The following is a 26,851-nucleotide window of genomic DNA, read 5'->3' as shown; positions in this document are numbered from 1 at the left end:
ACAGGAGGATCACCGAGAGTTTGAGGCTAGCCTGGGCTATATAGTGAGTTCAGGACCAGCCTGAACTACAAAGAGAGACCCTGTCTCAAAAACAAAACAACAACAAAAGTGGAATCTGCAGAAAGGTTTGTTGCATCAGATAATGGAATTATAGAGATTTTCTTTTTGTTACACTGGTTTTCTGCTGTGGTTACTTTGTTGTTTGTGGTGCTGGGGATCAAACCCAGCGCCTCTCACACACTGGGCAAGTGCTCAACCACTGAGCTACACCCCCAGCCTCTGCACTGGTTTTTGTAAGTTGTTTTGACAGTATTAAAGTCTGTCTGAGAACTTTGCAAGTACTAAAATTAGACTTTAGTTGTAAGCCTGAAATGACTTAGAACATGGCTCCAGAAAGAACTGTTATTTAAACTTCAACTTTGGATCGTACCGTCACACTTTCCCTAGGAGCCTCACCTCAGGGCTGGGTTTCTCCCTTGCATACTGTGAATTCCAGAAGTGGGTTCCATAATAAATGCAGGCCTGAAAGTCCCTCAGGCTGGGCCGGGGGGGTGGGGGTAATGGGGCCCAGAGCCCAGACTCCAGACTCACCAGCCTCTGCCTTCCAGGGAGGCACGGACTCAAGGTGAAAAGTAGCAGGCACCTGCTCTGCTGGCCCCAGCGTGGCCGCTTTGGGAGACGCCGGCCCCACCAGCACCTTGCCACATGCTGCAGCCCCGCCGGACCTCAGACCAGCACGGAGAGCCAGGCGCTTTCCCCTCCCCGGCGGGAGGCAGCACTTTCTCACTGGGTGAATCACAGTCTCTGCTTTTTTCCAGAAAGCAAGAGAACTGAAATCTTGGATTAACTAAGTGACAGTATTTTCGTTTGCACTTACTACACAGCTACACTGTGGAGAAACCTCTACAGATTTCAAACAAACTTTATTCTTGTACAGTTTTAATCAGTTCTTACTGTAGAATCTGGAGTCAATGCTCTAATGTTTTTTATAAATAATATATATTATGTATATGAAATGCGTATCTATGGCATGTCCGGAGACAGACACAGCTGCACACTAAAATGCAGATAAAAGGGATTCATAGAAAATCCTAAGGTACTGGACTTTTACAAAGCAACTTGAGTGATCACTTCTATATGAGCAGATGAAAAATATTTTATTGCCCAAGAATGAGGTCGCAAATTCCCCTTTATAGAAGGGTTATAGAATGCTGTTCTTTATAACCAAAGAACTCCCACGAAACTGAACGTCTTTGCTGTCCACTCTTGTTTTGTGTGAGCATAGATGTTTAACTTCAAGTTTGGTGCCAATACTTCCTTGGCTACCAGGCCACTCACTGCGGTTCTCTGTCCTGTGTCCTAAGCACACTAAGAAATCCCACAGCTACAGTCTTTGGTCTTCCACCTGGCCCAACACCTACTGAAGACACTGTATTGTAACAGTGACAGTGATGGGCTCTGCCTCGAGGCCAGCGTTTCCTATACTTGGTTCAGCCCAGCCAGGCAGGTGCATGCAGGAGCAGTATTACGCTAAGCAGACATGAGGGTACCAGGGGTTGGGGTTGGGTGCTGGGGGATCTGGGGTGGGGGTTGTGGGTTTGTTTGGGGTTGGCAGCTTTCTCTGCAGTGTGGTTTTGCTGTTGTTTTGCTTGATTCTGAAAAATGCTGATGAGATGGACTGAACTAGGAAGTTCACCAGTGCACATATCACATTTGCAGGAGATGGTTGAACACAGAAGTCCCTGCTGTCCTGTCTTCATTTGTAAAATTCTTCTACAAGTGGAGATGTAGAATCGTATGGAAATTTTTACAAAAGTACTTTATGTACCTATTCTGTAGATGCCTGTACAGTTGGAGTGGATGTAAACTGTAAATGTGTTGTGAAAGGAAGAGTGAGAGAATGTGTACAGCCTGCTGTACCTTTTCTTTAAGTTTTGAGCATTGCTAAGTGAGCGAGATATTGGAGACTTTGTTGAAAAGCTGCTGTTCATGATTTTTGTGTATAGTGAGCTGACTGTAGTATTTTACTATGTCTGTTTAAAAAAAAGAAAACTGTAATTTATATCCCCTTTCAACATTATTGTATTTAATTGGTACAGATTTGTGTGTGTGTTTTAGAATACAAACTGTCTAATTCAGATTTTAAAACATCAATTGTTTGTCTGCAATAACTGTGCCGTTACTTTTAGATCCAAGTCACCATATTTGCATTAAACAATATCAGCTAACATTTATTGAGGGTTTACCAGGGACTTTTTCAAACATTTGGTATTTATTATAATTTCATCTGACAGCACAGATGACAGCAGTACTACTGCTGTTAAGTGCTTGACGCATGAGAAGCTAAGACAGGTTAATGATGGAGTTGTGACAAAGACGGATCCCAGCTGTCCTCTCTGTGTTTGGCCCGGTGACATGTCCCAGAGGGGCGGACCACTTGCAGAAAGGACTGGGCATTTTCAGAGGTCTGATGTAGGGAGTCTCACGAGTTCCAGGCTGAGCAGCATTGGGGGGTACAGGGGTTCTAAGTGCAGATAGGACATGGTGTGTTGCCATGTTCACGACACTCAAACAAATCTTTACAGCACCCAGCAGGCCTTTGCTACCTGTGAAATAGTGGCTAAAGTTAGCTTACTGTGAAAGTGTTACCTAAAAACAATATTATTACAGAATCTTTTCAGAAAAAAATCTCAGGTGTTCACAAGAGCCTTTCTGAAGTTACCAAGAATTAGATCTAGCCTGCTCTGGACAGAAATGTAACTTAGATAGACTTGGAGGGCAGCAATATTTAAGCTGAATTTTATATAACAGGGTCAGGGAGAGGAAAGCAGCTGGTTAATGTTTAAATAAACAATGATAACTGAAAATACAGTTCAAGACACAAAGCAAAAATATTATTTCTCTTCCCAGTGTGAGATGAGTGGTATCCAGACACTGATACCATCATTTGTTGTGATGACTAAGAGAACTGGCTTTAGGACACATTTTATTAAGTAGGTCAATCTAGGCGTGTGTTTAACAGTTATTTTTCCAAAGTGCAATATTACCAGTGTCATCGCATTTGTTAATAGTCACTTGGACACACATTTTATCATAACAAAAATATAGTCGCATTGCTGTGGTGCTGACTTATGGGAAGAATAACTGTTTATAAAAATGCCTTTAGGGTTGGGCAAGAGGAAGATGCTGTCTTCTAAATTATACTGCCTCAGCCAACAATTACTTTTCAAATTACAATATTCAAGCTTTAGAACAACATTGGGGAAAAAAGGCAACTAATTACATGATTAAGTTTTTTTCAAAAGTAAAGCATTCTGGTCATAGAAGGTATAATTGAATACAAGTTCTTGCTCTCCTAAAAAGAGTGTGCTACTAGTATACAAGCATGGATCAGGCCTTCAGCTTTCTACAGTAACAGCAGCACATGTTTTTCTGTAATGTGGAACCCAGTTCCAAAATTATAAAACAAGAACGCAAAGTTAATCTCTCATATCCAGCAGTTCATCTTGGATTTTCTCTTCTCCCAGAAGAAAGGAAGTGTGCAAGGCTGGCAGCTTCCCACCCAGATGTCCTGGAGGCTGTGCAGCCTCCTGCTGGTGAGGAGCCTAGAACCTAGAAGGCTCCACTGGAAGGACGGAAGGCAAGAACTGCCCTTTCAGAGTGGGAAACATTGCTGACAGGAGTGAAAGCAAAAGTCCAAAGTCTAAATTTAATCTGTTTGTCACTTGCCTCTAATCCCCTGAGGGGAGGAAAAAAATTATAGATTTGAGCACCATGTAATGGTCACTGTGTCCCGGACCTGGCGTACAAGTAAAGCTCGGTCTTCCCACTGTTCTGGGACATACACCCACCTCTGTATTCTCAGTAAATCAACATGGGGAGGCTGCTCGGCTGCCAGCGTCGGTGATTACACTTCTCACACTTAGAAAACCGTAGCTCTGGAAGATACCTGTGGTGTCTTGTTCACAGACATCTGAGCCCAACTGACCACAGCTTGTCATAGGTTTTCTCAGCATCCTGGGAAAGAAACCTTTGCATCCGTTAGGGACCCTATGCATGAAGACACTGGATGCTGATTAATACAACAGAGGGCATTATATGAAGAAAGAGGTAAGTTTTGAAATTGGAGTCTCTTGGACAAAAGATCAATTTGGGTAGGAAAAATCGGTCCATTTTGGTTTCAGCACAGTGTGAAGCCATTTGACCCTTTCACAATATCTAAAATGCTTTGCACTAGTTAATTTTAAAACTGGAAAACAGTTATAACAGCTGTGAGAAGTTATTTTGGGCCTCCGTCTCCTCAGTGTCTGAGTTAAACCATGGAGATAGCCTTAAGTTTGTTGCTGTTTGTCTTTTCCTTGATCAGCAGCAGATTTGCAGATATCACAGCACAGTGGACCACTTTTCCTGAGATTTTTCAGTCGAAGAAAAACCCATCAGCTTGAAGAGCCACACCTTTGTGTGATTGAGCACCCTTGTTGAATGTGCATTAATATATCCAGTATGTGGTTAACTGCAAATAAACCAAGCCTACTTACAAACATTAGAGGAAAATACCTAGCTGTGACAAGTGCCAGGAAGAAAAAAATCACCGGGAATGAGGACGTAATATCTAACCTCGTTACCACTTTTTTACTCAGGGCTATTTTACATGGGGTTGACAGTTTACCCATTTTTTTATGGTAGTCTTTGTATATGCAATGGTATAGTTTTATAAGAAAGACACTATTGGTTATCTATTGCTGCATAAAAGATTACTCTTACCCATAGCAGTTTAAAACAGCAGTAAATTTATCATTTCACACTGTCAGTACTGAGGATTGAAGGCAGGGCCTTTCTGCTGAGCTACATCTCCAGCCCTTTTTTGTATTTTATTTAGGGACAAGGTCTCACTAAGTCACCAAGTTGCCCAAGATAGGCTTGAACTTGCAATCCTCCTACCTCAGCCTCCCAGGGTCCTGGGATTCCACATCCAGCTGACTTCACACCATTACTATGGGTCCAAAACTCAAGTGCGGGTAAGCGAGTGGTTTTGGCTCCAATCTGTAATGAGCTGTAGTCAGTATCAGCCAGAGTTGTGGTTCACTGGACATGGAGGGTCCACTTTTAGGATGTTTGTCCACACAGCTGGCAAGCTGGTGCTTCGGCTACTGGCTTCCCTAAAGTGTGTGGTTCAAGCAAAGCAGCCACATGCCAGGTGAGGTCATGCCTCTAATCCCAGCCCACAGGAGGCTGAGACAGGAGCATCACTGTGAGTTCGAGGCCAGCCTGGGCTACTCAGTGAATTAAGGACAGCCTGAACTGCCTAACCCTGTCTTAAAAGAAGAAAAAGCCACAAGGCCTTTTATGACCTCCTCTCAGAAATCTCACTTGCTTCCTTTACACTGCATGCATTAGACTTTAGAAGGGAAATCCTGAAGTTAGGTTCCCACAGAGGAGGAGAATCGGGCTCTTCCTTTGGAAAAGAGGACTGTAAAATGATGTGTAGACATAGCTGAAGCCATGGAACAAAGCAAGCTAACAGGAACCTGTAACTGAATATAAAAATCCAACTCAACCTAAATTTTTAAATTCATAAACAGGATGAGAGGGAAAGCCACATTTGATGGAAAAATGAGGATATTAATACAGCCCATGAGGCACAATGCCAATTTTGTCATAATGGTGCAGAAACGTACGTATAATACCCTTGTTTATTCTTTAGAATATTTCTATTGATGACTTATTAATTTTATGAGTTTTATTACATTGAATGAGTATTAACAGAAAAAAAGTACCAAAAAAATAAAGTATTGAGTTTTTAATATTTATTGAGTGTTTATAAAAAAGCATCAAAATTTTCAACATTGACTTTTTTGGCGTACAAACTCTAAAGAACAACAGAAATAAATTCCTATATGAACTACAATGAAAATACCAATAGCACCCTACAGCAAAAATAACCTTTACTTCAGTTATCACTCCTAAGGCAGTCTTCACACATGACAACAGCGTCTTCCATACACACATATCACTTACACTGACAGCACATGTGTTTTACTTTCCTGGCCTTTTTGTAGGACATACTTGACATCTCACCGGTCTTGCTGTTTTGTCAGGAGGTTCTTATTATATTATACAATGGGTGGTTAACAGGAACATAAAATATCAATAAAATTAAATTCTTAATATGTACTGTATGTTTATAATAAACATCATTTTCACAACAGCTCTGTACTTTCTCACAAAACCTAAAAGATAACATCAGAAATTCCTCTATGAATTAAAATGAAATATCAATAGCATTCTACAACAAAAATAATCTTTTCTTCAACTGTCCCACCCAAGGCAATCTTCACACATGACAACTGCATGCTCCATGCACACGTCTTGCTTGCAATGATAGCACATGTTCCTAGCTTTCCTTTCCTATATGGCAGGACATTCTTGTCATCTCTCTTCCTGTTCTGGCAGCAGCTTCCTACTATATTGTACAATGTGCACTTAGCAGGAAAATAAGATCAATATATAAAATATCAAGTACATAATGAGTGCTTAGAATAGGCATCAAGATTTTCACATCAGCTGTTTACTTGCTTACAAAATCTGGCAACATCAGAAATATAAACCTATGTGGACTACAATGTAAATACAAATGTCTACCACAGAAATAATCTTTGCTTCAACTATCACACTCAAGGCAGTCTTAACACATGTAAGCTGAATGTTCCATATACAAGTGTCACACTGAGAGCACCTATGTTTTGTTCTCCTGTCCTTTCTTGTAGGGCACAGTTGAGATATTTTTGGTTTTCGTGTTGTTATAGTAGGTCTTTGTGATCCTGTGCCTGCCTGTTCATCTGTCAGCTCACCAGTGTACTCCACAACCTTTTTTTGTGTGTAGTTCCCTGGGCAGAAAAATTTTGCTTTTCCTCTGCTGTAAATGATCTCTTATGAGTTCCAGTTCCAATCCTCTAAGAAAATTCTGTGATATTTTGCACTTGTTATTTTCTTTGTAAACTATCAAACTATGCCACACATGTTTAGGATGGAGTAAAACACAACCATTGGCCAATGCTTTGTGTTTCAAGTGATACTGTAGTTGCTGCATAATTCACTAACGTCTACTCTGTCTTTGGTTTTGTTATAGAAAGTTTCCATCTCAGGCTTCTTTTTGTCAAGGTTTCCCTATCATTTCCATCATAGTGCAATGCTGACATCAGTAGTACCAGTTTGTTTTTCTTTGCCATATATGAAGCCAAAGTAAATCTTTCTGAAGTCCAAAGATTGTACTATACAATTCTCTGTTTTGAAATTGCAACGTTTAGTTTGGAATTTCTCCTTTGTTCCTGCATACAGTTCCTATGCTAGTCAACTGTTAGCAAATGTAATGTCAATTGGAAACTGGTAAGCCAATTGTTGAATGTCACATTCTGATTAGTTTGGGAGATGGGAGCAACAAGACTGTTCACAACATCATTTAGTTTATTACTATATGAATAAGGACCTAGTGCTTAGTTCCAAGATAAATTTCTAAACTGAAAGCATAATGTCTTCACATCTACAAGGGCATACATTTTTATGCCATATTTTGACCCATCATTTTTCCATGAGTCTTTTACATTCCTGTGATTACTCTGAGAAATCCCTGCTAAGTACAGCAGACCTACGAATGCTTTCAGTTCAGCTAATGAGGTGTCATAATAAACATTTTTGAATATGGCTATTGGTGCATATAAAATGTTTTACGTATATTTCAGCCTTTGTGTATTTCACAACATCTTGTAGTATTTCATCTGTTACAGTTTCTAACACTGAATGGCAGGGCTGGCATTCTGTCCAACAGGTTTCACCCCTGCCAAGATCCTATATTTCCAGACCTAGTTCTAACACTGGATTGTTCTACTTGGTTGTGTGAACATTTTGCAACATTTCAACTAGTCAAATATGTACTCACACTGCTGTTTTGTCATCTGAATCAAGAAGGTCTCCATTCCCTTTGTATGTATCAGCCGATTCTTGCTCCATTTCACTGTCACTGGAACTTTGGCTCACATAGCCAACATCATCATTATCATCTTCATTCATTATCATCAGTCATCATTATTTTCATCATCATCTTCATCATCCATGCATGAGTAATCTGATGATTCACTTCTGACCTTCTCCAAAACTTGCAAATCTGGTTTTTCATGTGGCATTGTACTGAATTGCTACTTCTACCAGAAAAATCAAAAGAAAACTTTTTTCAAAACAAATCCTAACTGCACAGAAATTTAGCAATTCTAGAAATTCTAAATTTAGAACATTTCATGGGTAAAACTCACCTCTTGCTGCTTTGGAGCTCTTGTTCACACATTGTCATTCATCTGCCAAGTGGATAAATGCACAGATGAGTTTTTGCTTTTCCCAGGTGCAGTTACTGTGAGTTGCACCCACATTCCATTATGGTAAAATACATGTTTTCATAACAGAAGAGTGGTTGGTATATTTTATCCCCTATGATCCTCAGGTAAACATACCCAAAACCTGTTAGATGGAACGTTATGTGGGGAAAAATCATGGTTTGACACTAGCACACTGCATACACCTTGCCGTTCATCGTACCAAGTGAGTAAACACAAAGATTGCTTCCTATATGCCCCAGATGCAGCTACTGTGACACATAGCCAGCTACTGTTATGCTAAAATACAAATTTATAGTAGAAAATTATGGGATGTGGTCTGGGGATTTAGCTCAGTGGTGCTGCCTGCCTCACAAGCAGAAGGTCCTGAGTTGGATCCCCGGGACCAAAACAAAAAACAAAATTATGGGATGTGTTGTTGTAACCCAATGTTATGTCCCATAATGAGAATATTTATTTAAAATGAAGATATTTGAGGGCCAGGGATGTAGCTCAGTGGTGCCACACCTACCTGGCAAGGACAAGGTCCTGAGTTTGAGTCCCAGTGCCAGAAAAATAAAATAAAATAAAATGAAGATATCTTAAAAATAGGACCAAAACTATATTAGTATTGTTGGTGGAGAAAAATTATTATAAACTTAATTTTGCTTATATTTTCTCATTTCTTTTCAGATCTGCTTCATGAGAGGCACAAGTCCATGGCTGTTTGATATCTTTGCTCAAAACAGGAACTCCAAACATCTTTCCTTATTAAGGGAAGAAATATTAATGATTAACATTGGGAATAAAAATGCCAACTGAAGAAAAGTTTGTGAATACAGGGGTTTTTTTGCTGAAGATACTGACAAAGTTGGGATTATTTTATTGGTAAAATGTGATATACATCTTTTTGGTCTTAGCTCGAACAAATTCCTTTGAGAAGCCTTTGATAATCCCTCAGACTACACTGGGCTTCTCTTGTTCATGATCAGAAGGTGCTGTAGTTCTTCTTTGTACCACTGTCAATGATATAATTAAATAATCTTTATTTTTCCTGGTTTCTTTCCTCACTAAACTACCTGCCCTGTAAGGACAGGGCTACTGCCTATATTATGCAGCACTATGTTCCCAATGCTTAGTGCAGAGAAAGGTACACGGGGGTACTTGGAAGTTACTTACTAAATAGAGGAGTTATTCAGTATAAGATACAGAACTGCCCTGGAAGACCTGAGGTTTTATTCCTGACAGGAAACAACTTTACAACATTGTTGACATTTACATAACATTCTGTTCTCCAAGTACTCTATTTCTCTACCCTCCATTAAAAATATGATTTTAAATTAATGTTATGTATGCTATACATATAAAGATTATATCATACCCACACAATGCAACTTTACACTTGATTTAGATTTCCTCACTTTTTACCTAATTCCATTTTCTCTTCCAGGATCCCATCCAGGATGCTACATTACATCTTGTCATACCTTCTTGAGTTCCTCTCGACTGTGAAGTAACAAACTTGAATTGTTTTTGAGGTCTTTAACATTTTTGAGGAGTGCAGTAAAGTATATTATAGAAGCCTCTCTACTAGATTTGTTTGATATTTTCCAGACTGATTAGATTGGAGTGATGGGAAAGATCATGACATTTGAAGAATCCATGCTTTCAACATGCTCTCACTGTTGATAGTGACAATCACCTGAATGGGGTGATGTTTCAGGATTCTCCCCTATTAAGCTACCTTTTTTGTACTCTCTGTAAGGAAGACACTGTGCAACTTCCACTACAATAAACTTATTTTTTAAAATAGAACTTACCTACCTACCTACTTACCTGCCTCCACTGGAACCATTTGACAGATGCCTCAACCTTCAGTCAACAGCTATGGTTCATCTCTTTACAGGCTGAATATCACCAGGCAAAGGAAACACAGATAGAAAAGTATCCAAGCTGACTAGGAAAATAAAGAATGCTACTGCCTGCAGTTTTCCCTTTTCTGCTGAAAATTCAAAATAAGGCTCACATCATTACATTTCTTCTGACAAGATTTTGACCCTAACACTCTGATGAAAGTCTTCAAGCCCAGCTCCACCACTTTCTATCTTTTGTTCTTATCAAATCCTTCACATAAGACTCAGTTTCCCCATATACAAATGAGGTTAGTGAGTGTCTGCCCCATGGGGTTGTTGACATGATCATGGGGACACTGCATATGAAATCTCTTACACTGGATAAATAAGTAACCATCCAATAGTATATGTTAATATTAAACAGATGTCTTATTCCTGCCTACAAATCATTTTACCCTGTGGTTCTCCACTCAGTGTGGATGACATACAGTCCTTCATGCAGTGGCTTAGCTTGTAGAAGTCACCAAGGCAGTAAGAACAGGGACACTAGAAAAAGAACCAAGGACTTGAGGAAATGAAAATTAAGAGCACTTAAATAAGCTCAAAAAATGTGTTAACAGCAGAATAGATTCTGAAGAAGAAAGACAGGTAAGTGTAGAAGAGACTTAAAGTACTGAAAACATTGCACAGTCAGATAAAGAAGGAAAATACAGAAGAGAGGTTAACTGAGATAAGGGAAGAATGATTAAGACCAAATATATCTCTAATAAGAACATCAAAGGAAAAGCATGCAAGAATGGAGAAAGTCAAAGGGAGAAGGTATAATTCCTTAAAATTGTGCAAAAGTGATGAAAGCCATGAGTTGTCAGATTCAGAAAATGCAGTAAGTCCCTAGAGATAATACTTTATGTCAATAATTAGACATATTACATGAAATTGCCAAACACCAAAAATAAATGTTAAAAGCATTCAGAGAACAGCTATAAGCTATAAATGAAAGACAGATTAACATCAGACTTGTCAAACACACCAACAGAAGTCAAAAGACAATGGAATAACTTCAAAATTCTGAAAGTGTCAATCTGTATTTCAATTTCCAGTAAGTTAAAAATTTGAAAATTGGGCCAGGGATTTAGCTCAGTGGTGCTGCTGCCTGCCTTGAAAGTGCAAGGTCCCGAGTTTGATCCCTGGTACGAAAAAATAATTTTTTTTGATGAGGGCAAATGATAACACCTTAGGCAAAGACCAAAAGAATTTTCCACCTATCAGAGAATCTTACTATTTAAAGTAGTACTTTAAGAAGGAGGAAATTAAATCCAGAAAGAAGGAATAAGGGTGGTGAGCAAAGAAATTGGTCTATATGTGGATAAATCTAAATGAGCATCAGCAAAACCTGTGTGGAAGTAATAAAAATTAAATGGAGCTCAAATTGTCAACAGGATTTATTGTAGTAGAAATATTCTACAGTACTTCTGTTGACTTAGAGGGCAATACAGATACAGATCAATTTTAGATAATTCATGTTAAAATTTAAAGTAATCACTGAAAAAAAGAAAATATAGTTTCCAGGCCAGGTGTAGTGATGCATGCCCATAAACCCAGCACTTGGGAGGTTGAGGGAAGGGGGAGCACCACGAGTTTAAGGCCAGCTGGGCTACATAGTTTGTTTTTTTGCTACCGGGGATCAAACTTGGGACTTTGCGCTTGCGTGGCAGGCGCTGGAACCACTGAACAAATCCCCAGCCCTGGCTGGCTACATAGTGAGTTCAGGACCTATCTGAATTACCTAGAGTGTGTCTCTAAAAAAGCATGGGGGGAGATAACAGGCGATGTGTTAACAGGCAAGAAAAAGCAGATGAAAAGAGGGAAAACAGAATAAACAAAATAAAAAGATTAAAACAAATCCAAATAAACCCATAACCATAATATATGAAAATAGCCTTCCCTTTTTTTCCCCTAAGGATCTTTGTTTAGCCAAAGAACACTGTAGCCTGAAGGTATGGGGAAGTAAGTGTAGGGTTTGTTCTAGGAGAAGAGTAGGGGAGAGGCTATGTCTCACCTATGTTCACTTTGGAGGTATTCACTTCTTTCTATACACTTACTGTACAAATGAATACATTGAACCAGACCTTCTCTGGACTTCTTGATTCTCTGGAGAATGAGCCTGTGACTTCTGTGAAGGTTAGAGAAAGGGTCCCTTCCTCCCAGGAGGAGGACAGGGGAACTAGAAATCAATAGTGTATACCCGGAAACACAACCCAACCTGTTTTCAGCCACGCACTCTCTCCAGTTTTCCACAGTACTAGGAACCTCCTGGAGTTCTCTTCATATTTTCTGAGAAACACTGTCTCCTGTCTTTAGGTTGTCAGTTCTTCTCCCTGCTAAATGAGTTTCTCTTTTGTCTTTGCTTTTCCTCTCCCAAAATTGTGATAAAATCTTTTGTCCACTATGGTCTCTTGTTTCTTTATTTTCCCCTAGTGGCTGAATACTTTTATCCTCATTGCTGCCACCTATGGTAAGTTTAGAGGTGGGTAGGATACAAAATTGTATGATTAACCTGCCGTGTTTAACCAGAGCAATTGACTCTTGCTACATTCCGCCTCCGTCACAAACCCTGGAAAGCTTGACAGCCAACGGCAAACAACTGGAAGCATTATCACACAGAGCAGGAATTTGAAGTATGTGACCCCCAGTGTACAGATTAATGGAGGCTCCCAAGGAAAAATGAACTTTGTCAATGTAAAGTTTGAAACAGAGATGTCCCAGAAGGTCAGAGACCATAGGAAGCTATCAATGTGTTTCCACCCGCTAATTTTTTTTGCGGGGGGAGGGTACTGGGGATCGAACTCAGGTCCTTGCGCTTGCGAGGCAGGTGGTGGAACCACTTCAGTTATTTTTGAGGCTAGGTAATAACACAGGTGTAACGTATATTACTTTTCTTTTTACATGGACTATTAGTATCCCAAGATCAATTGCCAATGTAAGTCTTCTTCCTTGAAGTACATGTAAATCTGAGGAGAGATCATTGGAGTTAAGTGGTATTTAGACACCTCTGTCATCCTGGTGCTGTCAATCCTTCGCTGCCACCAACAACAGAGAAATAAGAGATGTTTGTTAATAAAGAATAAGATTTTTTAAATCAGTGAACAAAAATACCACCACACCCTAAATAGTACAAAACACACGGGTTGGAGTCAGAAGATGTCCATTTGTCACAAAGTCACCACATTGTGACTTTGACTACATAGGCTACGCTCTCTGGGCCTTAGTTTCTTATGATGAAACAGAATATTCAATATAAATGAATGAATAATGAAATGGAAGGGTCTGATTTTTTTTTCAGTTCTTTATATATTCTAGATAGTAGACCTTTGTCTGAGGAACAGCTGGCAAAAATTTTTTCCCACACTGTGGGTTGTCTCTTCACTGTTGGTGGTTTCCCTTGCTGTGCAAAAGCTTTTTAATGAGATCCCACTTGTTGATTCTCTGTGATAGTTCCTGTGTGATCAGCGTTGTGTTCATAAAGTCTTTGCCTACACCAATGTCTGAGAGTTCTACCTATTCTATCTTCCAGCAGATTGTTTGTTTTAATATTTACATCCTTGATCCATTTTGATTTTAGTTTAGTGCATGGTGAGAGATATGGGTCTAGTTTTAATCTTTGCTGTGTTTGTTTGTGGGTTTTTTTGGTACCAGGGATTGAACTCAGGACTTTGTGCTTACGAGGTAGGCACGGTGCCATTAATCCCTGGCCCTAGTTTTAATCTTTGGCAAGTGGAAAGTCAGTTTTTCCAGCACCATTTATTAAAGAGGCTATCTTTCCTCCAGTGAGGGTGTTTGGCTCCTTTGTTGAAGATGAGGTGGCTGAGTGTGTCAGGAGTTGTTTCTACATCTTCTAATGTGTTCCACTGATCCTCAGGATCAATGTTTTTTTGTGTGTGTGTTTTGTTTTGTTTTTGCCAGTATCTTCCTATTTTTATCACAGTAGCTTTGTAGTATAATTTCAGGTCAGGGATTTTGATACCCCCTGCCTTGCATTTGTTGCCCAGAATTGCCTTTGCTATTCTAGGTCTCTTCTGGTTCCAAGTGAATATTAGGATTTTTTTCTCTAGTTCTGTGAGGTATGCTGTTGGAATTTTGATCAGGATTGCATTAAATCTGTATATCAATTTTGGAAGTATGGCCATTTTCACTATCTTGGTTCTTCCTACCCAAGAATAAAGGATATCTTTCCATTTTCTGATATATTCTTTAATCTCCTTTTTCAGAGCACTGTAGTTTTTAATGTAGAAATCTTTTACTCCCCCAATCCAAAAATGAGAATCTGGGGCCGGGGATTTAGCTCAGTGGCGCTGCACCTGCCGCACAAGTGCAAGGTCCTGAGTTCAATCCCTGGAACCAAAAAAAAAAAAAAAAAAAAAAAAAAAGAACAAAAATGGGCATCTAAAATGAATACATACTTCTCAGGTGAAGAGATGAAGAAGTATAAACAGCAGGGCCGGGGATTTAGCTCAGTGGTTTCGCTGCCTGCTACGCAAGCACAAGGACCCGAGTTCGATCCCTGGTACCAAAAAGAAAAAAGAAAAAAGAAGTATAAACAGCAAATAAATATGTGAAAAAATGTTCCGTGTCACTCCTCATTTGAGATGCAAATTAAAACAATGCTGAGATTCCATCTCATTTCAGAAAGAATGGCTATTATCAAAAAATCAACTGATAACAAATGCTGGAAGGGCTGTAGGGAAAAAGAAACCCTTTTCCATTGTTGGTGGAAGTGTAGACTGGTGCAACCACTGTGTGTGGAAATCAGTATGGAGATTCCTCAAAGAACTAAAACTAGAGGTTCCATTTGACCCAGCTATTCCCTTTCTTGGTATCTTCCTAAAAGAATTAAAAGTATTATACCACAGTGATATATGCACACCCATGTTTCTGGTGGCACAATTTGTAATAGCTAAATCAGAAACAACCCATCAACTGACAAATGGATAAAGAAGATGTGGTATTTTTATACAATGGAGTACTATTCTGCCATAAAGAAGGATGAGCTTGAGACATTTATAGTTAAATGCTTGCACCTTGAGACCATATTCTTAAGCAAAATAAATTGTACTGCTTTGTTTCTCTGGTGTGAAAAACCCAAAGTGCAAATAAGGACTAAAATGTGTAATAGATATTGGTAAATGGAAATAAAATGTTCAAATGAGGAGAACAAGGGACTGGGAAGGGGAAAAGGAAAGAAGGTACTAGAAAAAAGAAAATATAAGGAAAAATGGAAACAAAGCTTTGTATATAAGGGAGGGAGGGGGTGAGGCGGGATGGGGAAAAATTCCCTATGATGACTGTTATCATTGCATATATCTAAAAGGTGCCAATAAATGTTTTGCTTCAAATTTTTTAAAATAATAAAATGGAAAAATTATTCCCAGTTGGATAAACCACGCAACAATAAGGTCTTTTGTCTAGTGTAGAAATGTGTAAAGCAACACTAGAACTAGCCTCGCTAGTGGGTGATGCATACTGCAATCCCAGATACCCTGGAGGCTGAGGAGGAGGGAGGGTTGCAAGTTCAACCCCACCCTGGGCAACTTGGCAAGGCCTTCTCAAAATAAAGGTAAAAAGTGGTGAAGATGTAGCTCGGTGAGAGAACCCTTACCTAAAATGTGCGATGTGCTGGGTCAAATCCCTGCACCAGAGCGGGGAAAAAAGGAAGAAAAGAAAAGAAAAGAAACCCTTTCCACTGAGCTACATCCTCCGCTCCTTTTTCTGAGGGTCTGATTAAGTCACCAAGGCTAGGTTCGAACTACAATCCTCCTGCCTCAGCCTCCCAGAGTGCTGGAATTACAGACATGCATCACCATGCCCAGCTAGATGACCTTTTTTGCCAAGGGCACACTTGGGAAGAATTGTTGAGGAGCCTTCCTGAGGCTCAAGTCCGTGGCGGCTAGGTGCCCAGGCAGACCCTGGAGCTCACCAAGGTGCAGCCTTGCTCCTGATTCCCGCTCAGCAAAGCAGCTGTCACCATCTGGGACCACCCTCCACCCCTCAGGAAGCATGGGGCTCCATTCCCAGATACACTGAAGTCCAAATAAAACAGGCGTTTACAGGGGAAGTTGAAGAAATAAATTGGGTAAGTTGGCTGTGAGGCTGGCAAAAGAGAGCTTGGCAGTTTCTTCCAACTTACAAAGTCTGCAATTTCTCTGGTTCCTAACTCCATCTCTGTACCAGCCTTTTAGGAAAAAAAGACATTCTATTCAGAAAAATGATTTTCTTTATTTATGGCATTTAGCAGACTGCTCGGCAGACAGCTGGCATCAGTTACACTACTTCCAGATCATCAGCTCGGAAGAGGTACTGCTGCTGCTTAGTCAACTCTATAGGAAAGAGGTGGGTCTTAATAACCTAGTCTGAAGTGAGGGAGTTTTTGAAATAAAGGAAGCAATTCTTGGAGCTTGTTTAGTTCCAAGAAGTTCACTTTTCTACCTGCTCTTCTGCCTGCCCGTGCCCCTCCCCATTTTTTATCCCTTTGTTATTTAATATGGAGGAGTATTCTGATGTCATAATGACAATACATGACTTTTTGTTAAGCCACTAAACATAGGTGACTTCAGCAACATCAACAGCCATCCCTGGGGGATGAGTCTTCCCGATCATTCCATGTGAATGATTATGTCCACCATCACTCTGTAGGACATAACCCTTCTGTGTTCCAATTTAGCTTAGCACTCCTAACCTTACCTTGGAATTAAATGGGCTGATAATATGCACACCTAGCCAAATTCACATAAAAAGGGGTGACTTGTTCCTTTCAGGTAACATGAGGAAGGGTTTAACAAAAAATTACACAAATCAAAACAAGCAATCTAAAAAAAAATGTTTCTTTGTAACTTATCTACTTTAGGAATTGATTTCTTAGGTCCTTTCTTCTCTACCTCAAACTTTGGCAAAGTGGGGTGCCTATGTATACTGATGATTTTCCACAAGAATCAACCAGCATTTAAGTCTCTGGGAACCATTTTGGTACTTGCTACAGGTTGAAGATATGCTGTTGGGATGGTCTAATGTGTTGTGGGTTAGACTTAAGATTATCTTCTTGAAACATGCACAGGAGACTAAAGGATGATAACAACGTGATACAAAACACGAAGACTATGGGGCCAGGGATTTAGCTCAGTGGTTCCGTTGCCTGTCTCGCAAGCACAAGGTCCCGAGTTTGATCCCCGGTACCAAAAAAACCCCACGAAGACTAGACATATGAACATCCTCCAGGCCGCTGCATAATCTTCCCTTTCAAACAAAGATGGATACTGAACTACACACCAGATTTTGGTTCCAAAGGTTCTTTAACTGGTGGTAACCACTCCAGGGGTAAGATGAAGGGTACAGGAAACAGAAAGAAAATTACTTCCAGGGAGTGTACCCAAAAGGAGATCAGAGGACCAGAGTGAGTAGAAAAGAAAAATGCTGGAAGTTTGTTAAAAGATGTCTAGGGGTTGAGATGTAGTTTAGAGGTAGAGCACGTGGTGAGGTAGAGCATGTGCTTAGCTTAGCATATGCAAGGCCCTGGGTTCCATACCCAGTACCAAATAAAATAAGACAAAACACAGATTTCTAGGTTCCACCCTAGGGATTCTGCAGGCCTGAGAATCTATGCTGCGAATATTTCTCATCTGATGCTGATGCCAGAATTTGTAGATGGTTATGGAAAGGCAAAAATTAAACCAGGTCCTGATTTTTAGCTCTGGCCTTGGAACAAAAAAGGCCTCATGGTGTTTAAAGTTAGATGGTTTTAGATACTTTCCTCTTTAGACTCTCATTTTCTCTCCCCTCCTTCAAGCAGCTAAAGTCTTTTGTGTTCATTTTCCTTTGTGAAAAGGAAATAATGTTTCAGTGTCTTCTAAAAACCTTAGAAAAATAGGAAAAACATTTGGGAACTGGAGGGTGGGGATGTTTCGCTTCCTTCCAGTCAGCACCAGAAGAAGATGGTGTAGGCAGAGAACTAGTGAAGGGAGAATAGCCCAGAGGACCAGGTGCCCTTGCATCCTCTGGCGTGGAGGGACTGCGTGCCCTTCTCTGGGGGAAGAGCCGGAGAGACGCTGAGTGACTCAGTGACAGGGCAGATCCCCAGAAGGAGTGGCAACACTGTGCAAGAGGCCTTCGAATGGCACAGAAGCTGCAGCAGGTGCCACCCCTGAGTAGCACAGGAAAAGAATGGCAACCACTTGGATTAAGGGGCCAGATGGACACATCATGGCCCCGGGGCTTTTCCTCACTTCTGGAAGATCTTGGCTAGATACTGAGATTACTTGGGGACACACTTCGTCCCTCTGCAAAGGTAGCTCTTTGTGTCTCTGTCTTGAGTACTTTCTGTAACCTGGCCTTTCCGCCTGAAGAGCTTACAGTGGAGGACACCTCTGTGAAGAATCACTGTCCTCTCAGGTGCTCTAACCTGCACCGCTGAGCTGGCCAGTGGGGACAGTGGCAGTTTATCTGAAGCTCTGGTTGTCTGCCTGATAAATTGTTTAAAATGGAGAACATAAACTTAAAGCCATTCACGCAAAATGTACTTCCAAAGGTAAACTTATGTGCATACATATTTAAACAAAGTACTTAGAAGTAAAGCAACAACCATTTCTACTTGTGCCCAAGTGGTAGGGCCTACACTGTGATCATGGTTCTATCTGCAAAACACACAACCAGAATATAATATATATTCATTGAAGGCTATTTCCAAAGCCTACTTTAAAGTATTGTACATACCCTCCTCTCTTTAGTTCATAGTTCTTATATAATACTGTATTATCTGTAAAGAAAAGCATGCTGTTGATCTGATTACATGAAAGTGATCGTACCGTGTGCCTCTAACATGGCAATTAGGGCATGATCTGAGGAAATTGTACTTTAAAGGAAAGGGGGCTTAAAAGTGTTTTAACAATGAAATATAATTGTAACAAATTTCATTTCAAGGTACTTTTGTAAACACAGATAATTTGCATTACATAAAAGTTGAAGGAAATAAGGAATTGCAAAACCATGAATATTCATTCATCCACTCGATAAATATTTATCCAGTTTTTGCCTTGTACTGGATGTAAAATGTTCCAGGGAAATGAAGGGACAATAAGAAGTGTCTCTTCTTTCCCATGTATTATGTATTGGTCTTTCATTATTTATGATGCTAGTAAGTGACACTCTGAACTTCCGTAACACCATTTCTACAAGGTATCACTCAGCACTCCTTCATTTATTTTACAGCTTTTGAATTGAGGTCAACAAGAAGCCAATCTGGACCCGGAAGACTGATGGAGGGAAAATACACCAAAGGTGAGTTCAGGTTGGCCGTGAACCTGGCAGAATGTTTTATGATGTTCTGAAAACTAGCTAGTGGCAACTGTTTGCCAGAATTTAAAGTTTAGGGCTGGGGATTTAGCTCAGTGGTTCTGCTGCCTGCCTTGCAAGCGTAAGGACCCGAGTTCGATCCCCGGTACCAAAACAAAACAAAACAAATCAAATCAACAGAATTTAAAGTTTACCTTTCTCTTCTGCTTGTCTCAGCCACCCTCTCTTTTCCCTTACCTTGTTCCTTAAACATTTCCTCTTGCCTTTTCTATATTGCTTGCAGATAGAGGAAGTCTTAGGCAAAAAATTGCCACAGATGTTTAAATGATCTGACCTGTCGTGTTTAGATCTTGTTTGGAACCAGGCCCTGTACTTTTCCTTACTTTGGAACTGGGACAGACAATTTCTGAGGATGGTTGCATTTTCCCCTCCATCTCAGTTTTTAATACTTTTCAAAGGACAATGTACAAAAGTTAGTGACTGGAAAATGAAGGGATAAGTCAAAAAACAAACCTTGAGGAAGGATTGTGGCCAGTGTCTAAGGAAGAATAGCTGCAAAAGTAACTTCTGATGAGGAGGTAAGGGATAGGTGTCCACCACAGCCACTGGCAGGGAGAGATGAGTGGCGTTTCCTTCAGAGTGATCTATCCCTAGTGCCCTTTGTCCATTGGCTTCCTTGGTCCCCAGCAGCATTCTTTGCAGAGGAACTGCTGTTCTGTGTAGACTCTGCTATGACAGAGACAAGACTCAAGCATTAGCAAGGCTGAGGCTAATGTCAACCATTGATCTCAGCACTTCAAGTGACAAGGATGGGCCTACAGGCAGGTGCTTCTCGTCAGAAGTGCTTATGAGACACTGCTGATTCCCTGAAGAGGGAAGGTTTTAGGACCAAGCAGATGAAAAAGAGCAGATCCAACTGTTACTAATTTAAAGTACCACTTGGTTTTAACTGTGATCGGAGGAAGCTGTTGGCTATTTTGCTCATGCCTCTGTGTAGACCTATAGTCTGCTTTGATGTTTCCATTCTCTATTCCACGTAGGTATGAGGTGGAACCTAAACTTCTGTGTGTGAAGATCATTTTCCCTAGCTGGGGTGGGGAGTGTAAGTAGGTTTTGCTCAAGTCTGTAGTTGCTTTGTTTTGCGTGGCAATATTACCATGTTTAACACCAAATATAGAATGATATAACTTCACTCGTCTTTGCTTTGGAGATTTGAAGAGTTCTTTTTATTGTTTGCTTTTCGGTCTTGAACTGTCTTTTTGGTACTTCGAGCTATTTTACTGTCCTTGTCATGGACCCAAACAAGGTGAGCCATGTTGCGGCCCCAGGACATTACTGAGTCATAGGTGTTGCCTGAAAATCATCATAACTTACCTTTATGTTTGCTCTGTTCAGTCAACTCTGCCACCTGGATAATGGAGAATAAGCATGTTCTAAATCCAGATTTTCATTTTGGTAAGAGAGGGTAGCTTCCTTTGAGAAAAGGGGGTAATGAAAATAATAATTAACATTTGTGTTTAATTTCTGCTCACTTTGGTGAGACTCACCAGATGGCAAGAAAAAAAAACATGCTCCGGAAACTGCCCATTCATAATTCTTTCTTGGTTGTTGTAAGGTTAATGAAAGGAGTTCCTAAGCTGGCTCTTTACAGACTTTGGTTATCTCATTATTTTGCTTTGATGCATGAGTAAATGTGTTTATATTTGGCCTATATGAGGGGAAAGATATGTCAGCTCCTTTAAATATGATTTTTCATATTTTGCATTTCACAATTTTGTAGGCCCCCTGTTGGAGTCAAGGACTCCCAGGTGTGCTGCAGAAAGAATACACATGAGAGGGGCATTACTGGGGATTAAACTCAAGGTCTTTGCACCAAGCTACATCACCAGCTCTTTCTTTCTTTTGAGACAGGGTCAAGCTAAGTCACCAAGTTGCCCAGCCTTGGCTGGAACATTCAACCTTCCTGTGTCAGCCTCCCAGAGTGCTGAGAAAATACTTTTGATGATCAACTTCAGGGAATTTGTAGACCAAAGGATCCATTATGATTATAAAATTGAACTTCTCCACAAGTAATTTTTGGAGAAAATATTGTATCTGAGTATTATGTTAGCTTCATAGCACCTATATAAGAGGTCAAGCTACTAGAAATCAGTAATCTATTCAATTTGTTTTTTTAAATTTGTCAAGTAGAAAACTACTATCCTTCATGCCTTTATAGTTTAAGAATGTAAGGTCTGTAGATTTTGTTATACATTGCCTGATGTCTCATTTAGCATTCTTGATATTAAATAATCTAGTTTCAAGAATATTTCTTGCTAGTACGCCTTAAAAATGATTTTGTGGGGCCAGGGATTTAGCTCAGTGGTTTCGCCGCCTGCTGTGCAAGTGCAAGGACCCAAGTTCGATCCCTGGTACCAAAAAAAAAATGATTTTGTGACTACATCAGAAAGAGAAAAAAATCATAGCAATTCTAAGCAAAGTAGTGGGCTGTTTCTTGTCACAATTTCTCTCTGCTCATTCCTTCTTCATTTATGGTTTACATTTATGTTTTTGGTTTCTCACGAATGAATTCTAAAAGACAAGTTTTAAAAGAAGGATATTTGAAAACTAGCAAAATGTTCTTTAAATATCTGTGCTCAAATGTATTTCACAACTAATGTTCAGTTTTAGACTCAATATTTCACATGCGCTTAATAAATTCTAGTACCAAAGTTAATTTTAAAAACAGTGCTAAAAACCTCTCTAAAAGAGAGGTGCGTACAAGTCACCTGGAAGTCTGGTTACAACTCAGATTCTGATTGAGGAGGCCTGGACTATGTAGGATGCTTTAGTCTAACAAGCTCTGGGGAGGATGCTACAGTCAGTGAGCAGCAAGGGGCCCAAAGCCACTGTTTGTGTAAACTGGGTAGTTGGTGCTTTTCTGGTGGAGGGTGATGTAGATATTATTAGGGTTGTTTCCATGCTAATTAGCAGGATATTCTTGAAAAGAAAAGCTTTAATAAGTTAGTGTCTTGCCAGCCTGGTGGCACATGTCTATAATCCTGCACTTGGGAAGTTGAGGCAGGAGGATTATCAGAAGTAGGAGACCAGCCTGGGCTACATAGTGAGTTCAAGGCCAGCCTGAACTATATAGGAAGACCCTGTCTCTCAAGATAAAACAGGGGGCCGGGGATTTAGCTCAGTGGTTCTGCCACCTGCCTTGCAAGCGCAAGGACCCGAGTTTGATCCCCGGTACCAAAAAAATAAAACAGCCCTCAAGATAAAACAGTGTTAGTGGTTGACAAAAATAAGCATTTTCTACAAATGCTTTTAAAAAATAAGCTTGATACTTAGTGCTAGCAAATTGAATTTTGGAAACAGTATAGTTTTATATTTACAACTTTGATGAGTCCAGTTTTCTAAGTGACTGATGAATTATATTAAAAAAACTAAAAAAGCCAAAAATTGCTTGTATGGTATGGTTTTAATACAATATGTTTAGGATGTATAATGTAAAATTTTCAGGTGAATTATTAGTGTTAAGTGCTAGTGGTCAATAGAATATAATACATTAAACTTTAAAGAGAATTTGGAAAAATGGTAAAGTACAATGTACAACTGGACAGGGGGTTTTACAGTTTTATTCAATGACACACCAAATACTAGACTACAAGCCAATATATATTGGGTTCTCAATAATAGGGTTTTTAAAGAATTAATCTCAGTTGATTATTCATTAACTATCTTACATGTTAGGATGGCATTGATCTTCTTGAATTTGGTCACTTCTTCTAATAAAACTGAATTGCCAATCAAGAATGATGAATTTATAATATGCCTTAAATGATATGTGTTTACATAAAATCATTATAACCAAAACCTAGCATATGTTGATATACATAAGAAGAGGGACAATCTTATGGTATGTTGGAATCATGATAGATGTAGCTAATCAAAACTTAATTAGTTAATGCATTTAGTCTTAAGTATTACTTTATTCCCAAATGACAGAGAACAGAGTAAGTTAATGGAAGTACAATAATTTAAATCTTTAAATGTCTTCCCTTTGCTATGGCCCTTCTTCCTCTAGAATACAAGCAATCAGGGAAAATCCCCAATAACCTTCTAGAATCTGAACCTCACTACACTACTTCACAGTTCTCCAGTTGAAACTGCATAAGTGAATAAAAACCCCACTGCTTTCACTATTTTTCTACCGAATGAAATGCTTGGTAATAATTATTACATGAAAATGGGTGAAATATGGAGATCTATCTAAAACTACTCTCAACAAAATAATTTGCTTCAAGAGACATAGGAGATATATCATTTTGTTTATAGGGTAAAATAATGCAAACAACTTCCTAATTTTCTATAATTGTCCTTACATACTCCTTTGGTTGGAATTGTCTTACTTTTGAAGAATGAGGCCTCTTTGTAATTAGTTGGATATTCCTCATCTATTAGAGAAGGGTCAGTAGCTTCTCTATTTGCTGATCTATTACTGACAGAGGGTCACCATGTTATGTGGGGAAAAAAATACAGAAGTTTATTGGTAGAGGGAGAACCTACAAGTAATAGACTTTATACTATTTATTTTGTTTTGTTTTGTTTTGTTTTTGGTACTGGGGATCGAACTCAGGTCCTTGTGCTTGCGCGGCAGGCGGCAAAACCACTGAGCTAAACCCCTGGACTTATACTATTTATTTTGGCTGGAAAAAAATTGGCCCAGGTTTAAGGTAGATTTCCTACTGTCTCATTCCTTCTCTGGTATAGTTTCACTCAATCAATCACGTGCATGCAGAACTACTGTATTTCTTTTTTTTTTTTTTTTTTTGGTACTGGGGATTGAACTCGGGTCCTTGCGCCTCGGTGAAACCACTGAGCTAAATCCCCAGCCCAGCTACTGTATTTCTTTCTCTCTCTCTCTCTTTTTTGTTACTAGGGATGAACTCAGGACCTTGTGCTTTTGAGGCAGGTGTGGTTGCACTAAATTAAATTCCCGGCCAGAACTATTGTTATTTCTGTTCCCATATTGTTTTACTTCAAAGAAATATTTGTGAAACAACTGATACAAGCCTCAGATGTAGATCATTCCATATCTCCTCAAATTTTACCGATCTTCTATTTTGAAATTTGTAGTTTGGCCCAATTTTTTTGCATATCTTCCTTTCAAATCTTGGCCATGAAGGCTGTCCCTTTCCAGAAAGAGATTTGCTGAAAGTTTGATTCTGATGAGTGAAATGGGAAAATTGGATGTAGGCACAGTTCAATCTCTTATATATGTAGACCAATTACAGATACAAGACAGATCTTCCCTGTAAATTCATTTTTCAGGGAGTACTTGTCAAATACCTAGCTAAGAATTGTGAAAGAATGGGATTTCTGTGTAGGAGGGAAAGAACATCTGAAAGATATCATTTTATTTAAGAAAGATGAAGTACTTCAGGGACAAGAACTTACATGGAAAGCCTAGGGGCAGTTAGTGGAAGGGAGAACGAAGCTTAGATGGGAGAAGAGAAAGTGGGTTAGTTATTACTATCATCTTCGGGAACTTGTCTTGGTGGTTATGGTCAGAGGTGCCACCAAAAGTCACTTGGTCTGCAGTCTATGTCTGGTAGGACACGATTTATTTAGGTGCTGAAAGGTCTTACAAGTTCAAAACCACTATAAGTTTGGCTTCATAATTTCACATATATGATTTATTTATTTATATATATATTTTAAATTTTTTTGTTTTTTTGAGACAGGGTCTCGCTGTGTAGTTCAGGCTGACCTTGAACTCACTATGTATTCCAGGCTGGACTCGAACTCATACCCATCCTCCTGCCTCAGCCTCTCGAGCGCTGGGATTACAGGCCTGCATCACCACACCCAGCACACATATATGACTTAAACTGTGACTGGAATTTTGTGGTTAGATGCTATAAAGGTCTCATAGCTTATTACTTGTTAGGTGACAGCTGGTTGATATTAGATGTTTTCTATCTAAACAGTTATGAGTTGGGAATACATTCGTCCTTTCCGAAGACCTGCCACCCCGTTGAGGTAAATATTCATTCTATTTGTAGATGAGGAAGCTGAGGCTTAGAAAGAGAATCAGTAATTTCCCCCAAGGCTACACAGCTAGTAAGTGACGGATATAAATTGTTTATTAGCCGGGGATTTAGCGCAGTGGTTTCGCTGACTGCTGCGCAAGTGCAAGGACCCGAGTTCGATCCCTGGTACCAAAAAAAAAAAAGTGTCTATTACACCTCAAAGTTATCATAAACTTTAAAATAACTATCTAAAATGGCATATAACCTCTTTACAACAGACTTTTCTCTCTAATCATTTAGCTGCTTCAACTCATAGAAAGTTTTGGTTATGTCCCAGCTTTGACTGCCTATTTCAGTGCCCTTAATCCTCTGGTCCACTATCTTGTCTTTTGATTAGGAGAGCTGGACCAAGTGCTCACTCAAATCTGTCAGTTCCCAGAATTTCTCCACATTGTGGAGTCAATATTTGAATCTAGCTCACTTATTCATTCTCCTAAATATAATGCTAGTTGGAGTAAATATATGCATATTTTTTTTTTTGGTACCGGGGATCAAACTCGGGTCCTCGCGCTTGCGCAGCAGGCAACGAAACCACTGAGCTAAATCCCCGGCCCAATGTATACTTTTATTACATGGAACATACCACTCAGAATGTGACCTAACTACATGGGTTCTAATTGCAACCATTTACTGCGTTTCCTGCACACCAGGAAATACACCGAGTGCTCTACGTAGCTACTCAAGTCTGCGCCTCACAGCAGCTTTACAAGATGGATTTTAGAGTTCCCATTTTATAGAGGGAAGCTCAGGCTCAAAAGGTTTTGAGTCATCCAAGGTCATACAGGTAGACAGGTGAACCCAGAATTCCAGCCCTATGTGTTTGACAATAATGAAGCTGTATGTATTTTTCTCATCGGCTTTAGGCCTAAAGATCGCGGTCATTGTTTAACTGCAGGTTTTTCTCTTTTCTTTTTAATAAATTGTCCTTGTATTTTTTACTTTCTGCCTGCTTACCCAATTGCTGAAGAAAAGCAGAGCAGGAAAAGCTTACTATTTTCATGGTAAACGCCTCTTCACACTTCAAATTTAAGGCCGAGAGCAGCAGTCCCTTTACTGGCTTTGTGCCTCCGGCCACCCTGCAGATATTCCGCGCGTGTCATCTTTCCGAGAAGCCGCGTCTTCAAGCCGAACTACGTTTCCCAGAGTGCCGCGAGGCCGAGAGCACGGGCTCTACCAGCCCTTCTTTGCTCCTCGCCTATCACGCGGTCGCAGCGTGATG

General features: G+C 39.8%; 1 protein-coding gene and 1 long non-coding RNA gene across 5 annotated transcripts; one reads left to right on the top strand and one right to left on the bottom strand.

The window, feature by feature from the left end:
* The first annotated feature begins 608 nt into the window (after positions 1–608).
* On the top strand, positions 609–14,693 carry LOC110349765 (uncharacterized). 2 transcript variants are annotated; one of them, XR_015439103.1, is made up of 5 exons: positions 609–5,018; positions 5,583–5,674; positions 8,492–8,589; positions 9,057–9,251; positions 9,814–14,693. XR_015439103.1 is itself a non-coding variant. In XM_087181220.1 (5 exons), the coding sequence occupies exons 2-5, from the start codon at positions 4,996–4,998 to the stop codon at positions 9,183–9,185; spliced, it is 342 nt and encodes a 113-aa protein (XP_087037346.1). In that variant the 5' UTR covers positions 609–4,110; positions 4,880–4,995; the 3' UTR covers positions 9,186–14,693. The 2 variants fall into 2 exon arrangements, 1 of the variants encoding a protein (XP_087037346.1); XM_087181220.1 differs by having other exon boundaries at positions 609–4,110; positions 4,880–5,018; positions 9,057–14,693.
* Positions 5,793–26,767, bottom strand: LOC101706357 (uncharacterized). 3 transcript variants are annotated; one of them, XR_015439105.1, is made up of 6 exons: positions 26,624–26,767; positions 20,930–21,028; positions 20,069–20,281; positions 14,677–14,777; positions 8,307–8,348; positions 5,793–8,198 (listed from the first exon to the last, which is right to left on the bottom strand). It is a non-coding gene; the product is annotated as an uncharacterized LOC101706357 (long non-coding RNA). The 3 variants fall into 3 exon arrangements; XR_001183675.2 differs by lacking the exon at positions 14,677–14,777 and having other exon boundaries at positions 20,069–20,284; XR_205372.3 differs by lacking the exon at positions 14,677–14,777.
* Between the last annotated feature and the right edge of the window lie 84 nt (positions 26,768–26,851).

Source organism: Heterocephalus glaber, unplaced genomic scaffold, assembly GCF_053883595.1.
Source record: "Heterocephalus glaber isolate CG9 unplaced genomic scaffold, H.glaber_assembly_v1.0 deba00001472, whole genome shotgun sequence".
In the NCBI taxonomy this organism is placed as follows: Eukaryota; Metazoa; Chordata; class Mammalia; order Rodentia; family Bathyergidae; genus Heterocephalus; species Heterocephalus glaber.
Note: the sequence above shows the minus strand (reverse complement) of the source record. Positions and strands in the feature narration are given on the sequence as shown.

Coding starts and splice junctions, on each gene's coding strand:
- LOC110349765 (XM_087181220.1), top strand. CDS start 4,996: ATGGGTCCAAAACTCAAGTGCGG. Junction 5,019..5,582: donor GGTCCAAAACTCAAGTGCGG/GTAAGCGAGTGG, acceptor ATTCATAAACAG/GATGAGAGGGAAAGCCACAT. Junction 5,675..8,491: donor TGTCATAATGGTGCAGAAAC/GTACGTATAATA, acceptor TATGATCCTCAG/GTAAACATACCCAAAACCTG.